Source organism: Pinus tabuliformis, chromosome J, assembly GCF_031772625.1.
Source record: "Pinus tabuliformis cultivar Carrire ecotype Pingquan chromosome J, CPIR1, whole genome shotgun sequence".
Lineage (NCBI taxonomy): Eukaryota > Viridiplantae > Streptophyta > Pinopsida > Pinales > Pinaceae > Pinus > Pinus tabuliformis.
Window position 1 is genome coordinate 484401672 of NC_142295.1, and position 17059 is coordinate 484418730.

Consider the following 17059-nt stretch of genomic DNA (forward strand, 5'->3'; position numbering starts at 1 on the left):
CTGGGAGAAAGGAGGTTTGTACTTGCATAGGATCTGCATGTGTTGAAGGTGTGGGGGAAGGAGAAGAGGAAAAATCCCTTGAATAGGATACGGGTACTATGATAGTGCCAACCATGTAGCTCCTAGACCTTCTTATTTCAAATCCTTGTTAGGACCTTTGGAGCAACACAACCCACAAACTATCCAAGCAATGTATGCTTTTTATGCAAATTGCAAACTTCTTGATATTTAGAAACATAAATTTCTATGGGAATCTCCCCAAGGTTATTGACACTACTTTGTGGTTAAATCTTGGGATGAACTTAGAGAGGCTTAGGCTGTATCATTGAGCTCATAATTACCACTGTCAATACTCTTCTAGATAACCATGGTAGAAGAATGATTAAATGACTTGTCTTTAGGCCTAGGCAAAGCCATAAAAAGCTGCCGAAGTCCTTATGTTGAGGGTAGTGGGCAAGTCAGGGCTAACACAGGACAAACAAGACAAACAATAATCATGAAAGGGACTGACATAGATTATATGCATGTGCATTGTAATCCTTATTCCTCATCACTTGCCTTCTTCCAACTTTTATCTTCATTGGTATGGGTCTTTACCATTAACTACATTTTGTATAATTATATTCCTTTTATTTAGTCCACTATATATTTTTGTAGGCATGCTTGTAATATTTCTTGGATGAATTTATATATATATATATTTTTGTAAAATTTACTCTTGTAGATGCTCTTCACTTATTGACCATGTGTTTGTGATGATTTCTATTATAGGTCTGATTATCACTCTGTACTACTAGTTTTTGCAGAAAAGCCAAAAATTGGTACAAGTTTAAGTGCAATTTGGGGACTCCGTTGAAGAGGAAATTTGTTTGTTTAACTTCATTCTTGCAAGTCTTAAAGTTTCTTATTGCAAAACTATCAGCGACATATATTGTGCTTATCTATGTAGTACTATAATTTGATAGTAATCTTGGGAAGTTCATTCCTAAGTAATCTTTTTGATTGTATTGGGTATCTTTTATTTGCTTGTTGAGATCTCTTGAAGTTGGTTATTGCTTTTACACATTACTGTCAACAAATGTTTTTGTCTCTTTGTATGGCATTGCAGTGTCAAGGAGGCGGGACAAAAGAGAAGAGTCTTTCACTTAATATCGGCCTAGATGGGTGAGTTAATATGCTACAAAATATTTAAACTTGCTGGATGTCTATCTACAGTGGTCACCATGCTTGTGATTTCCTTGGAGCTCTCTTTGATTCCAACATCATATAAATAGTACATACAACCTGGTGCAGAGTTTCAGCGGTGTGGAATTGCCACAGAGCTAAATGTGGTTGGAGTGGCGGTTTTAAGGTGCAATTATTGACTGATCTATGGCATTGCTTGCTTGATTCTATTTGATAGAAAAGTTTCCTTTTGAAATTGATTTTATATTATTCTTACTTTCTATAAAATTTATTATTTGAAATCTTAGTATCTTGTTTTTTATTGAAGCTGTTTTACTGGGTTGTAGATTGCAGCCACGTCTGTAGTTTCATCAACATTGGAAAACTTAGCCTTTCAGAATGCTATATCAGATGATGAAGCTGCATATGTGATATCAGATGTTGAAGTTATGGTTTTAAAAGATTTCACCGAGGAAAATCTGAGATTGGAGCAAATTTCTGATCAGGTTAGTACCTTAGGAAATATTTCTCTATTTACTTGGGACGTTTCCATGCAGCCTAAGATGGTTCACAGATTGCCAGTCAAAAATGTATAAGAGTACAGAGAAATACATAAGCCAGTGAAATAATAACATGAGTCAATGATGATAATTTACAGTTGCCTTAGTCAATGTAGATGCTTCAGTTGCTTATCTTGTTATCACCTCCCGAGTCTGTTCCCCTTGCTAAATTTGAATCCTTTCAACTAGCAATGTGATATTTCTTCCAAGGTCTCTCTACTTGTCCCTTGTCTATCTATTTGCATAAGTCCAATTGGCCTCAGGTCCATGGTTTTCAATTTTATTCTGAAATACCTCTTGGAAAGAGCTCCTCCACTAAGATCTTCCTTAACTTTAAGGATTTCTCTTTCTTGGGCTTTTGGATTCTACATGTCTTCATTGAATATTAAGTATTTCCGTAATTGTACCATATATTTGGTGAGGCTGAGTCATGATACTACTCAAGATCTCTAAGGCACACTCTTTGATCTCTATTATTCAAACATACATATTCTTCTTAGCTCGTGTTCTGTTCTATGCAAGATCTCCCCTCCTTCCAAGTTCGACTTCTTCTTAACTTAACCCTTACAATTTTTCTACTTCTTCCTGTGAAAATTTCTGAATCTACACATCAAAAATCATACTGCAATCACTAGTTTATCATCTCCTACTTGTTTTTACATTCAACAAGTTTATGCAATTACATAAACATCGATGAAACCATTATTGCAGACTACACATACATACAGATCATGAACTGAAATATAACGAGACAAATACACAAGGGACATCGTTATTTTTGGACAATCGTCCCCGGAAAAACCCAATTCGGGAAAACCGGTGCAACATATAGAGGGTTTGTATTATTAAGCAAGCAGAATCTGAGTACAACAAGTTGCCTCTCACACCAGCTAACCTTTCAGAGATATTATGGCAGCAAGAAATACATACGAGGGTTTACCTCGTTCTCCAAGTCTCAACTGATCCACTGAATGGCTGACTCCGGCAAGCACTGCGAAAATCCCAACACAATCTGCTTTGTGTGGGCCAACGTCTTGCCTCTGGGAGACTGCGTCACTTCTCTGCTGGATTGATTTGCCCTCAGAAGCTTCGACTTCAGCGCTCTCGGCTCAAAACACCGAACGCTCACCAAAATCTTGAACTTCCCTCGATTATCTCGCACTGCAATTGCAAGAACCCTCTTGGCCTGCGTCAGCTCTGCGTGAGCCCCTTCCTGGGTTGCGTAGGCCTCTGCGCTGCCTCTCTGATGCTATCGCTGCCTCTCTGCTTGGTACTCGTTGGTTTGGAACTCCCTTCTGATCCAACTCTCTGCTCTGGAGTCAAGAATACTCAACAGAGAGGTAGAGAGATACACAGAGGAGGCAGTGTAGTGCCCAGAGAGGGTGACGCAGAGCCAAGAAAGGCTCACGCAGAGCAACGCAGAGCCTTCCACGCAGAGGTCTAAAGTTCGCTAGAGGGTTTGATGCTTTGAGCCGGGAGGGCTGGAGTCAGATCCTGAGAGAAAATCGACTCAGCAAATAGGTGACACACTTGTCTTAGAGGCTGTGGCGCAGGCTCACGCAATGACTGAGTAGGTGTAGCGCAAAAGTAGCTGTGGACTCGTTGGTTCAGCGGCCAGATCAGTTGGGACTTGCAGTGTAGTGTGAGGTAATCTCACTAATTTCTTCTGCCGAGTGATATTCTCTGTACTGGATTGCTAGCAAGGCATCCAGAGGTTTTATTCAAAAATAACTTGTGCTTAATAATAAAAACCCTCAAATTTGCTGTACCGGTTTTCCCGCATTGGGTTTTTCCGAGGACATTTGTCCAAAAACAACTTTGTCATTTGTGTTGTATCTTTCTCTTGTTCAGTTTCTTGTTTCTACATTATATTTAATTAAGTGAAGGTTGCAGTGTATGTATTTCAATATTTGCGATAGTAAACTGCGAGTAATTTGTTTAAAGGAAATTAACAAATAGGAGAAATATCATCAGTTGCTGCAGCAAGGATTCCAGTTTGGGAATTTTCACACAAGTTGCCTTATAACTGAACCAAAACTGATCCTCAAACATAGATCCGACACCAACAAGATGCGTCAACATACATACCTCCAACTCACTGTTTGATGTCCACTCCTATGCGGCCACGTAGGCCTGGTTAGGGCATCATTACAATCCCATATCCAACCTCCAATTCTGCCCAGATTTGCTGTTAACAAGTGCGGTTTCCCTTTGTTAGGAGGATAACCTTTCTTGCTGTGATTTTGGGCAGTCTAGCCCTCTTTAACAACCTCGGCTTGCCCTATATTGCCTGCGGCCTGCTACAACAAGGCATCACAGGTCTGCGACAACTTGTTTAGGGTCTGCATCCCTCCACTTGGCCCTCAAACAACCCAAAATTCCCCTTCTCTGCTTCGACCTCCAAGAACAGTCCTTCGACCCTCCTTCCTGCACGTCGACCTCCTCAAGATGTCCTAGAAACAACGCTTAAACTTCGCTAGTCTGTCCTTCTCTTTTGTGGCCCAAAACAAAGTTGTCTTCTTCCTTCTTCGAGCTGATCACTTGTGTGTTGCACTAATGGATGAGTAAAATGACTCATCTCACCTCTCTATTTATACATATAGAAAGGGCTCCAACGAATTCATGAAGGGTCATGTCTAGTGAACGAATCCTCCTCAAGCCTGCATGACTTGACTGTCCAAATACTAATGACAATTTCAAAAAATCATATCTCAAGTTCTAGAGCTCCGATTTGAGTGATCTTCGAAGCATTTGGAATTGGCTCCCCAAGCTCTATCACCTCAAATTTTTTCTCTAGCTCAAATTCATCATGGTTTTGACCCAAATCATGATGGGTGCAAAACCCCATGCTTGGGTTCAAAGCGCCACAAGCCTACTTGTGGCGCTTTGACCTCGAACCCTCGAACACTAGGGCTTGGAGTACCTCCCAAGCTATAAAAAAATCAACACTCACTCTTAGCGAGGGAGGTACTTCCAAGACTAGGAAGAAACAATTATCATCTGGCGACGACACTAGCCCATCTGGCATCCATCACTACAACATACCCTGTAGAATGAATCGACAATCTCAATAGTGCCTCTATCTCATCACATACGAACTTGAAGATCCCAAACCTCCATAGGGCTGCTCCCTCTGAGGCTAGACTCCCTTTGAGCCTACACGGTCCCCACAGGCTCAGTCTTGCAAGCACTCATCCTTCTGAATCAAATACCTCTTGAGAAAAACCACCAACCTCGGATATGCAACATCACGATCTGATGAAGACTCTAGCTTGCGAACCTGTAGTCCATCACATGAAGCCATCTTGATCAACCTTATCTCGTTCATGCCAAAGAAACCCTCGAGCTGTCCCAACTGTCCATGATAGGACATAGGAAGTCCACAATCTACAAACTGCCACACAACATACTGAAGTGCACCAGTTTCATCACCGATCCACTAGAACTCCCAACCCATCTCATCATGTAGTCTATCGAGACCACATTTCCATGTCTTATGCTCTTCCCCCTTGGTTGAGCTCCCAGGGATGAGGAATTGAGCTAGTGAGCTCCTTGGGATGAGGGACCTCCAATCAGGAGTATGCCCCAGTCATGCTTGTTGTTTCCCACCCATCTGGTCAATGGGTGCTGTCTACTTGAGATTGTATTGTGATCATGACCAGTCATGGTAAGGAGTGTCTCGCTCAAATTCGAAGATGCTAGTGTTCTTGAATTATTATGTATTCTTAGCCTATGCGCTGAGCTATTATGGATTCTTAGCGTCATTGGCTGAGCAATGGTTTCTTAGCCTTCATGACTGAGCGGTATTCATTCCGAGTGGTAGCCTGAGTCTCCCTGATGGTATTTGTTCCATGTTGTAGCATGTGGCACCCTGATGCCGGGTGGAAGCATCTGGCTCCCCGATGATATTTAGGCCGGGTTGGAGCTTGAGACTCCCCATTAATGGTTTCTTAGCCTTTATTTGGCTCCCTTGCGATGCGTATTCTTCTTTAGATTCGAGAATGTTCAACAGAGCTATGATGATTTGACAAGTACAACAATTTTGACACTTGATGGAAATTCCTACTTATTTGAGAGGGAGTGTTGAATTTGGTTCAATTAAGGGAGAAACTTCCCTAGAAAAGAACACACACTTTGAGTTAACCCCTTTCACCCTTGAAGCGAACTATTTTTCAAGTGAAAATAATTTCTATAAGTGCAAAAGTTATTTCAAAATTGCTTTATAAAGTTATTTTCACATGTGCAAAATAAAATCACTTAAGTGATCTAATTTGACATGTGGAAAAATGGATCACTCTAGGAGCTTCCAAAACCGAATTTGAGTTAGGGATTTTGTCTCAAAGATTCCTATATATTGAAGAGAACCCTTCATTTGCAATACTTTGAGTTCTCTCTCTCTTGCTTTGGTGATAAAGCCCTTGCAACAATAATTTATCTCTCTTATTGTTAGCAGATCTATTGTAGATTTGCAGATCTCTGATTATCAGTGGTAGATCTCTTATCAACATTGGCAGATCTTTTATTATCAATGGCAAATCTCTTATCATCATTGGCAAATCTCTTATTATCAGTGGCATACCTCTGATTATCAATGGCATACCTTTGATTATCAGTGGCAGATCTCTTATCGTCACTGGTGATTTCTTTCACATTGGTGATAAAGCCCTTGCATCAATGTTTTATCTATCACTGTTAGCAGGTTTATTGGAAGCTTGTTATTTCGTTTCATCATTGGCAGATCTAGTGGAGATTTCTGTCTCGCATTTCTGGATATTTCTTTCTTGCATTATTGTTTGGTAGATTTAGTATTATTGGCAAGATCTCTATCTTGTATTATCATTTGTGGCAGATCTCCCTTGTATCAATTTTTGCAGATCTCTTATTACAAGTCTCACGCTTTCACACCTGGAGGATATTTACTTATTAGTTGTGGCCAGATCATCTTATTGGGAAGGCGATTGTCTTGGATTTCTAGCACGCATCTGGAGACTTGTCTATCTTGTTCGTGAAAGCTAATCTTCTTCTCGGTCTTGCAATTCTGAAGCTGATTTTCAATTCATTAACACTCATCTTGAAGCACGATCTTTGGAAGATATTTTTTTTGTATTTGTGGATAGATCACTTCGCACTAAAGGCTTGTTTTTTTCTAACTCGCATTGAGGCTTATTTGTCATCTGTTGGAAGACCTATTGTAGATCTCCTATTCGCACTTGTAATCTTTGTTGAATGATTGAAGGATATGTTATTTTGCATTTGTGATCAGATCTTACACTTCAAAAGATTTGTCCTAGTTTGAAAAGGGGTAATGTCGCTGTCATTGAGAGAAGGGTTTTGTGTTGATTTTTGGTAGCATCGGATGTATTCTTAGTCTCAAATTTTGCAGGAAAGCGGTTTGGGAAATTCCACCCAAAAATAGTTTTATTAAAATAATTAATTATTTTTAATGGGACCCTAAGTCTAAACTTAGGAAAATATAATAATTAATGGGTAATAATCTAACTGTGGGTGTAACTTCTAGAAGAAGACGAGGATCAAGCAAAAATGATCTTAGCCATTGATTAGCTTCTAATCTAGGCTATTGAATGTCAGCGAGAAGATTATTTAAGGAGGTTTGAGGGTCATTTGGAAGACACATAGAGAGTTCAGAAGATCGAATTTATGAAGCAAAGCAAATGCTGGAAGAGAAATTCGAAGTGAGCTTTTGTAGAGAGGGGCAAAGGGAGTTTTGGCTGGAGGATATTCTCCGTAGCCAAGGATACTCAACAGAGAGGCAGAGAGACACACAAAGGAGGAAACACATGTTAGTTTTTGGTAGCATCGGATGTGCTCTAGCCATGAAAATTGATGGAGAGGCTAAGGGACATGAGTTCTAAAGAATCCATAAACCATTTGGTGAAATTCCACTCGGATTGTATTTTATTAGAATAATTAATATTTTTAATGGGGTTCCTAAGTCTAAACTTAGGAGAATTGAAGTATTAATGGGTATTAATTAAAATATGGGTGAGAATGATCTAGAATGCAGATCAAGTCAAGTTTTAATCTTAGCCGTTGATTAGAGACTTAATCTCGGCCATTGAAGTCTCAACGAGAAAAAGTGTAAGAAGGAGGCTTGGGGTTCATTTAGAAACACATAGAGAGAATGAATTGATGGGGAGTTTGATTTCTGGGGCTAGGAACTTGCGAATTCGAACTGAGTGATCATTCTGCAGCAGAGGGGTAGAGATAGTTCGGGAGTACTCGACAGAGAGGCGAAGAGACAAGAGTGGAGGCAGCAAAACAGCTAGAAGGACTGATGTTGGGCCAATATGGGCCCACGTAGGCTTGATGCAGAGCCAAAAGGGCTAGCGCAGAAGCAGAAGCTACTCTCATGCAGAAAGCCGGAATTGCCGGAACAATCGGGAGAGGTTGACGTAGAAGTTCCAGAGGTAGAAGAGACAACGCAGAAGCTGACACAGAGCCTGTAAGGTTGACGCAAGGCTAGCGCAGAGATAGTCAGGGTCAACTAGTTCTATTGCCGAATTAGTCGGAATTCTACTGGGTGAAGTGAGGTAAACTCACTCAGTTTTATGCCATTATATTTTCTGTCACTGGATTGCTGGGAGGGCATCTAACATTGTATTCATTATTACTGCTTAATAATAGAAAACCCTCAGAGCTGCTGCACCCGTTTTCCCGCATTGGATTTTTTCGGGGACTATTTTGTCCAAAAATAATTGTGTCCTATGTATCTTGTTCTTTGCTCAGTTTTCTGTTTCATGTAATCAAATTTAAAGTAGTGTAGGCTGCTGAAGTTATTTACTTCTGTATTCAGAAAACAACTTGATAATGTATATTAAAATCAAGTAGGAGAAGTAAATTCGGTTTTGCCGCAGTATGGGTTCCTTGGAGTAGGAATTTTCACATGGTATCAGAGCATTGATTTTGAAATAGGAAGAGTAGATCCAATGCTGAGTAGAGAGGCCATTAGTTGCATTTGGCAGCAATTCGAATCACCTTGAAGGGATTGTGCAGTCCTTGCCGGGAAGCAGAGATTCCGAGGAAATCTCTCTTTGAGAGAGTCGACAAAGAGGTATGATTTCCAGTTCGTGAGTTTTCAGAAACAAAGCCTCAGTGCAGTACTTGAAGGGCACAGTTTTTGTCAGGGCAGAAATCTGTCGGAAAAGAGCGAAGACACATAGAAGGGGAATTTTCTTCTCAAAGGACTTTTCTCGCCAAATGTTCGAATTCTTCACTTGCTGGACATTAGATCAGTGCTGAGTAGTGACTAGAGGAGTCAATTCAACAATTTTGGGTGAGATGGCATTGCATGGGCTCATAGATTAGGATAGGTTGGAAGGAGCTTCCAACTATGTCATATGGAAGACCAAAATCTTATCTGTTCTAGAGGAGTACGATCTCGAAGCTTATGTCAAGAGTCTTGTGGCTGTTCTAGCAGACAACGATAAGAAGAAGAAGTACAAGGCTGAGCACGGGAAGGCAAAGAGGTTCATACTCAATGGAGTTCGAGATCATGTGGTCTCACACTTGTAGGGCAAAGATACAGCCTGAGAGATGTGGGAAGCTTTGTCTTCACTGTATAAGGGCTCTTCCAAACAATGGAAGATGTACCTAGAACAAAAGTTGCAGTGGATATTGATGCAGAAGGGAGAAGGGGTTCACTCCTATCTTCAATGTCTTTAGGACACCAAAGACCAGCTTGCTGTAGTGGGGTCTACTCCTCAGTCTACCACGTGGTAAGGAAGGTCTTGAATGGAGTTTCAGATGAATGGCAAGTCTTTGCCCAAAGTATATTGGGCAAGGAAAGACTACCTTCATGGGAGGAGATGTGGGCAGCCCTTCAACAGGAAGAATTAAGGAGGGATTTGGTTAAGGTCAACCTCAATGGAAGCAGTGGGAGTGGCACGAAGACCAAGGAGGAGGAGGAAAATGCAACTCTAGCATCAAAGGGACAACAGAAGTAGAAGCAAAAGAAGGACATTTCAAAGGTGAATTGTTTTAGATGTGGCGAGATGGGCCACTTTGCATCCCAGTGTCCTTTGAAGCAAAAGGATAAGGATGAGAAAGATGATCCTAAGGCTGCTCTAGCAAAAATTGACGAAGATGAGTTTGCCATGAGTGTCCACGCATCTCCAGGAGGGAAATGGGGCGATATTGCACTGTAGTCGGGAGGACTACATGTGGGCAAGATCCTTGAGGAGTCCACCTCTTGGATCAATTCCTTGCTACGAGAGCCCAAGATTCAGCAGTAGCGAGATGGACTTAGTGTCAGATGATGCAGTAGCGAGATGAACTTGAGACCACAGGTTGATTAGCACAGAGCAAGGTTGGCAGCAGTGTAGATGGCACAATGCAGAAGTCGGCAACAACACAGAAGATTCAGAGGGTCAGAGACTAGTAGTAGTCAGATTCCAACATTCATGGTATTATGCTCAACACAGTAAGTTCAGAGATTTTGGATGCTTTTCCGTTGCTGAACAACAACAATTGGAAAATGATGCAGTGCAGAGCTAGCAGTGGCAGTATTAGCAGCAGATGCAGAGGGAGCTGTAGTACAGCTACAACAGTGGTGGTGACAGTGTCATTGGCAACAGTACAGTAGCAACAACATCACAATGTTGGTGGTAGCAATAGTGCGGAACAAAGATGCTTCATAGACATAGCAACTTGCAGTTGGCATTGTTGCTAGAGCACTTTCCTCGCTAAGAGGGAGTGTTAGTTTTTCATAGCATCGGATGTGCTCTAGCCATGAAAATTGGTGGAGAGGCTAAGGCGCATGAGTTCTAAAGAACCCAAAAACCGTTTGGTGAAATTCCTCCCGGATTGTATTTTATTAAAATAATTAATATTTTTAATGGGGTTCCTAAGTCTAAACTTGCGAAAATTAAAGTATTAATGGGTATTAATCAAAATATGGGTGGCGAATCAAATCAAGTTTTAATCTTAGCCGTTGCTTAGAGACTTAATCTCGGCCGTTGAAGTCTCAACGAGAAAAGTATAAGGAGGCTTGGGGTTCATTTAGAAACACACACAAAGATAACGAATTGATCTGGAGTTTGATTTTTGGGGCTAGGAAGGTGAGAATTCGAACTTAGTGATCATTCTGCAGCAGAGGGGCAGGGATAGTTCGAAAGTACTGGACAGAGAGGTGGAGAGACACTAGTGGAGGTAGTGAGGCAGCTAGAAGGACTGACCCTGGGCCAATCTGGGCCCGCGTAGGCCTGACGCAGAGCCAGAAGGGCCATTGTAGAAGCAGGAGCTGCCCTCACGCAAAAAGCTGGAATTGCCGGGGAACTGTATGGAGAGGTTGATGCAGAAGTTACAGAGGCAAAAGAGACAGTGCAAAAGCTGACGTAGGGCCTACGCAGGGCCAACACAGAGATGGCCAGGGTCAGCCAGTTTTGTTGTCGGATCAGCCGAAATATGCCTGGTGAAGTGATGATCCAGTTATCTTTTGTTTATAGATGCATGAAAAGAATTACATAACTAGTTTGTAGCTTAACCAAAGAGAAACTTAAATGTGCACATGTGAGAAGAAGAAGAAGAAACACATAAGCATGACAAGGAGACAAGAAGCTTGATAATAGAGTTCTTCCCTCTTGGACTATGTCTACGGGCCCTGCTCGATCAATGGGGAGGCCTTCATTCATTAAAAAAAATGGCATCAAAGAAGTACATTCATCAATTTACAAAATGGAGTATTATACCTCGATGCTGAAAAGTGCCCGAAAATTGGAGAGCTCTGTTGCAAAAACTGACACTGTCAATGGATTCCTGTCGCCGAGAGGTGCAAAATCCATATAAAACTTGCCCAATTCTGAGTCTGGACCAGATTCACCCTCCTGCAAAAGTTCTGTTCAAGCAAGGGTCCATCAATGTTTATGAGTGCTCAAAGTTCCACCAACTTGTCTCGAAATTCGTGCCGCTGATTTCCTCCTTGGCAAATTGGTAAAAAATAAGTTTTTATAAAGTTTTTGGGCGGATTAATTTATAATATGGTTATGGGTTGTTTTTTTCAAACCCATTTAATCCAACCGTACCCCAATATAACATATACATAAATATTTTTTTACTGTTGTTGGGGGGCGGGCCTGTACCTCGTGGGACCACACCCATCCCTTCCCAACCGATGCATTAAATCTGCATTAAAAACGGGCAATTCTTGTTTATTACAGTACGTATGGGTGGCGGGACCACATACGTGGCCGCCTTACCCAAGCCCCCTGTGCTGTGGTCAACGTTCATATTCCAAACTTTACCATATGCTTTATTTGGTTACCTCCACGTGAATGGGTTTATACGTTATGGTTTTGTAACCATACTCAACGGTTTGGATATGTATTAACTCTTTTTAATAACCCACATAACCCTCTGTTTGTTTCATATAACCATACGTTATTTTCACATGGGTTTGTTAATATACTTTATGGTTTTGTTTAACCATATTTCCCTTTATAATATCACCCTTTTGACACTTGCCACGTAGCTCATACGTTGGATTTTTTGTTTGTTTGTTTGTTTTATATATATGGTATTTAATATAACCATATTGTTATATGGTTTTTAAATATATATTTTTTTGGTTTGATTATTTTAATATATAGTTATTTTAATAACTATATAAACAAATTTTGTTATTTAGTTTTTTAATAACCCAAAATGATTTTTTTTGTTGTGCAGGTCTAGAAGGTCACTGGAGGGATGCCAAGTGTCAAACTGCCATGTGGGTCCCATGTGCTGACTGGGATGCCATGTGGCGCACTGTGGGCCCCATTTTTCCTCTGCCATACCAATCTTTGAGGGGCTTTATCTTTTGCATACGAGCTCGGATTGACGAACCGTTCGCGCCATTGCGATCAGGAAGACGAGCCCTTTCAACTGATGCCATCAACTACTCCTTTCTGCCATTTTGAATTTCGAGCCTTTATCCATCCCCTTGGTGTCTCGAGATCCTCCTAGATCAATCCTCCCCACTGAGGAGCTTTTGGTCCTCCAAAAGCATTAGCACACTGTCAAATCCACACTGTCAATCTCCTGCATGCGAAACTAGTACATTCTTGCAATCATGCACTCCACACATGACTCAACAACCCCTCCTTGCCAAGAGTTCATAGCACACACTCATTGGCCAAGGATTACATAAAAAGTAATTAATGCCTCAAATACTAATAAGGAAAGGCCAAAATATCATCGTTGCGTTTGGAAGTGATGGGGAAACATGCCATCATTTTTTTTACATTGCAACGTATGATTTACAGTGGTGGCCATAACATGCTACTACTCTTAAAAGAACCATCTTAACAAAGTAGACCATTGCGACTGATGCAGATTCATTTGTTGGACATGTTCATCTTTCGGCTCCTCTGGCGATGTTTCCGGAACATGGAGCATCAGACACGTGGTTTGTTGGTGTCCCTCTTTGTTGCGATGACTACAACGATTCTTTCTCCGCCAAACTTTCAGGGCTGCCTTGGGGTGCTTCTCCTTGGTGTTTCTTCGAAAAGTGTTCATGGAGCCTTCACCATCGCTAGATTGTGAGGAAGGAATTTCATCATCTGTCGTTGGTTGGTTACTGGCCATATCAGAGTTTTTCCCCATCTCCTTTCAGACGTACCCGAGTCCTGCATAACGCGGCAACTCCTTGACTTTGATGGGGTTTATGATGCCTTGGCCTTGGGTGCCGAGGCCCTTTCCTTGATATCCCATTTTCTTCATTAGCTTGGATCCAATCCCTGTAGTATGGTTTTCAAAAGCAGCAAACTCATCATCATGAAAATCATATGAAATTGGAGAATTGCTTTTTACCTCGCGACAACTATGCTGCGGCTGTTCCAAGACCTCATCCTTGTCTTGCAACTGGCGTAGTAATCTTTGGTTTTCGTCCCTTGCCTCTTGTAGAAGCCTCCTTAGCTCAACATTCTCTGCTTGGATGCGGTGGTTAATTTCTTCAAGTTCTTGGCGTCCTGCTGAGGGAAGTGTCCTGGTTGAAATCCTTGATTCATGACCAGAATCAGACCCCAAATCTATGGGTCCTCTTGTCGCGACCCCCAGGGCTGCAAACTTCATCTCATCACTGGAGTCAGACCCCAAGTCAATGGGCCTACCTCGTGCAAATCTTGTAGCTGTGACTTTCTCATCTTCCTCTGACTCGGAATCTTGGCTTTGCTGTACGGTGGCGACGACCTTCTGTTTCCCATTTCTGTCATTCCTTTCAGGTCTCAGCTCAGGGTGCAGCTTCCAACAATTCTCTTCATCATGCCCCTCTTTCCCACAATGGGTACAAGAGGGCTTTGCTCCCCTTCTCTTGACTGTTGCCGTTCTCTTTGATTGGTCATCTTTGTCATATTTGCCCCTGTTCTCAATATGAATGGCCTTTACACTGGCCGCATCAATGGTGGTTGGTTCAAACAATAACAATGAATGTCTAATATAATTATGTAACGATCCAATGTATTTAGTTACAATTTCAGGTGTATCAAGTGCAATACCCAAATTTAGTGCTTGCTTCCTATTGACCACTACCGGTCAACTTCCCATAGCAGTACACCCCCTTTTTCTTTGCAAAAAGGGGTAGCGCTCGATCGACATGTCCGTGCCATCCTGCTGTCATCAGCAGCTTGATCATTTTAATTGTAAACCCAGTCTGCATGTATGAATTGTAAATAATCTTAGCAGATATGAGTCGTGTATGTAAATTGCCTAGGTGGACCTAACTTTCTAATGGTAATCTACGCCCCGGAAGGTTTTTCGTCTCACCGATCCATGATCGGCAGAGTTTTCCTTCAGCTTGACCCCAAAGCCGGGATGGATTTTGTCATTAGAATTTTAGGAGAATCCTAGTGTGTTAATCTGCTGGATTATAGTTGTGTCGCAGAACTGGGTGGTTTATGAGGGTCTATGGCAAATGGGTTTTTCCCCCTTGGGATGTAAAGTTGTAAAAGTCATGATGTAAAGTGTCTTGAGGGTTGGAAAATGTTTTAAATCCCCTCATGAGTCCTAAGTTCTAGGTCTTAGGGAATTTTTTCCAAAGGCTAAGTTCGAAGATCCATTTAAAAATGAATTAAAAATTAAAAAATTAAAAATAAATAAATAAATAACTGAAAAATAAAAAATAAAAAATAAAAAATAAACAAATAAACAAATAAAAATAATAATAAAAAATAAAAAAATATATATTTTTTTAAATAAAGCAAAAACCCTAAAAAATAATAAAATAATAATATTTTGAGTAAATACATGCAAAGTTTTATTTTTTAAAAGAATTAACAAATTTGACGGATGAGATTAAGAGATGTCTTGATCCTCATCAACGGTCGAGATCATTTCGACATGGATCACTCGAACTAGCTGTTGGGATCATTTCCTTTAAGTAGGGTGCTAGGGGTCATTTCAGAATAGATTGGATCTGTGAGTCTTGTGCTGAAGAAGCTCTCTTGTAGTTCATTTTTTTTGTGCAATAAAGAAGACTTTGGGGTTAAAAAAAAAAAAAAATTAAAAAAGAAAGTTTTTATATTTTGATAGTTTAAGCTTTAGCTTTAGTAATTAAAATTAAAATTTTATTTTTAGGTTTAGTTTCTTAAAAAAAAAATTTTTTTTTTTTTTTTTTGAAAATTTGCCAGATTTAGTCTCAGCTAGTTGCATTTTTATTTTTCCTGTTGAGATTCAAATTTATTGATGTGGAATGAATGCTTATCAGTTTAGACAAGTTTGCACATGAATGATCATCTTAAAGATTAGCGGCATATGATATCTGGTTAATGATTCATAACTGCGTGGTTGTTTAAACCATTGATCGAAAATTTTTAATAGCTGGATATCGTTGTTGAGATTTGAATATTGTGTGGTTTTAACTGATATCTTGCGCCGTTCTAGTCGTTTGATGATAAATGATTACTGTTCATGGTTTGTATTTCTATATCATCTAGCAAGTGATCGTTTAAACATAAATCTTATAAGGCGCTGGTCTTTTAAATCAATTTAGTGCTTGTTTCTTTGTGTCTTCCAACCCAACTGGTCGACAGTTGGTCTTCATCACCTCATAGGGTCTACCCCCCTTAGCCGCGGGAGACAGGCTTAAACGGAGAGATCGGGGATCAGAGTGACAACCCCCAGTCTGAGCGTTGTTGTGCCAATCTGCGCGACAACATTTTTTGGCGCCGTTGCCGGGGATAGAGTTTTTCTGTCCCTGGTGTTTCATCGACATTCATTTTCTCATCTCTCATTTGAGCTGGCAGATTCAATCTTTTGGGTTATCATTTGGATCTTTCATCACCTTATCTTTCGTCATATCAGAAACTTCTCTTTGATTTGTTTCTTGTTTGGGTGGCGACTCCATTTTCTTATTTTCCCAGACAAGAAACCTCTCTCATATCAGCTTGTTTGTTGCTTTTTGGATCTTAGAATCAGATTCATTGTTCAAGTGGCGACTCCATTGCTTTCATCTATTATTTTTCTTGAGCAGAGATCTCGTTCTATCATCCATTTGATCCGTTATTATTCATCATGGATTATTCATTTAAACCATGTCATTTTACTGACCGTCTCCATGATTTTCCGGAGGAGGCCATTTCTAAATTACCTGTGTTCTCGGGTGGTGATTCAATCGCTGTTAGAAGGCATCTAGGCTTGTTTACTCGTATAATGATCATATATTGTAGACCCCCTCAGTTTAATCATGAAGATATCAAAATGCGTCTTTTTGTCTTTTCTTTAGAGGGTGATGCTTTGAATTGGTTTAACAATTTTCCTAAGGATTCTTTCACTTCTTTACAAGACATTGTCAATGCTTTTAAAGATAGATATGGTAATCCAAACAGCTTGCCTTCTGCCCCTAAAATTGTGCAACAGTATGAAAGTAATTTGATAAAAGGTCCAGCTGTCGGTGAAAGATTCCAAGACGATTCTTCATATCTGAATGTGTCGTCCACCTGTACTATTTCAGATCAAGTCCATGATAGTGGAAAAGCAGGGACAAATGACAATGAAAAGGAAGATCAAAGGCAAATTATACAAGAACTAATGATGCTGGTAAAAAATATGGAGATTAATCAAACTAATTACGTCAATGATGTGAGAACTTTATGCACCCACCTGGAAAAACGTAATAGGGAGATGGAGATTATGCAAAATCAGCATGCTAAAGAAATTGAGGCCATGAAGACTAACCATGACACAGAAATTAGTTTCATGCAAAGCAAAATGTCAGGCTTAGAGGAAAATATGACGACCATGAAAGCTGATCATGATAGGGAAATTAATTCTATGCAAAACAAGTTATTAACTATGGATGAAGAAATGACTATCATGACGTTCAATTATAATAATCAGTTAGCTAC

At 40.4% G+C, this 17059-nt stretch overlaps 1 protein-coding gene across 7 annotated transcripts in view; it reads left to right on the forward strand.

Annotated features, from left to right (window-relative positions):
* Positions 1–17059, forward strand: part of LOC149227905 (toprim domain-containing protein) — a 422908-nt gene that overhangs the window by 49239 nt on the left and 356610 nt on the right. For all 7 annotated transcript variants that reach the window (XM_089377962.1, XM_089377957.1, XM_089377958.1 and 4 more), the window contains exons 3-5: positions 1109–1164; positions 1294–1351; positions 1512–1670. In XM_089377962.1, the coding sequence (XP_089234088.1) occupies positions 1109–1164; positions 1294–1351; positions 1512–1670 (273 nt within the window). The remainder of the gene's footprint in view (positions 1–1108; positions 1165–1293; positions 1352–1511; positions 1671–17059) is intronic.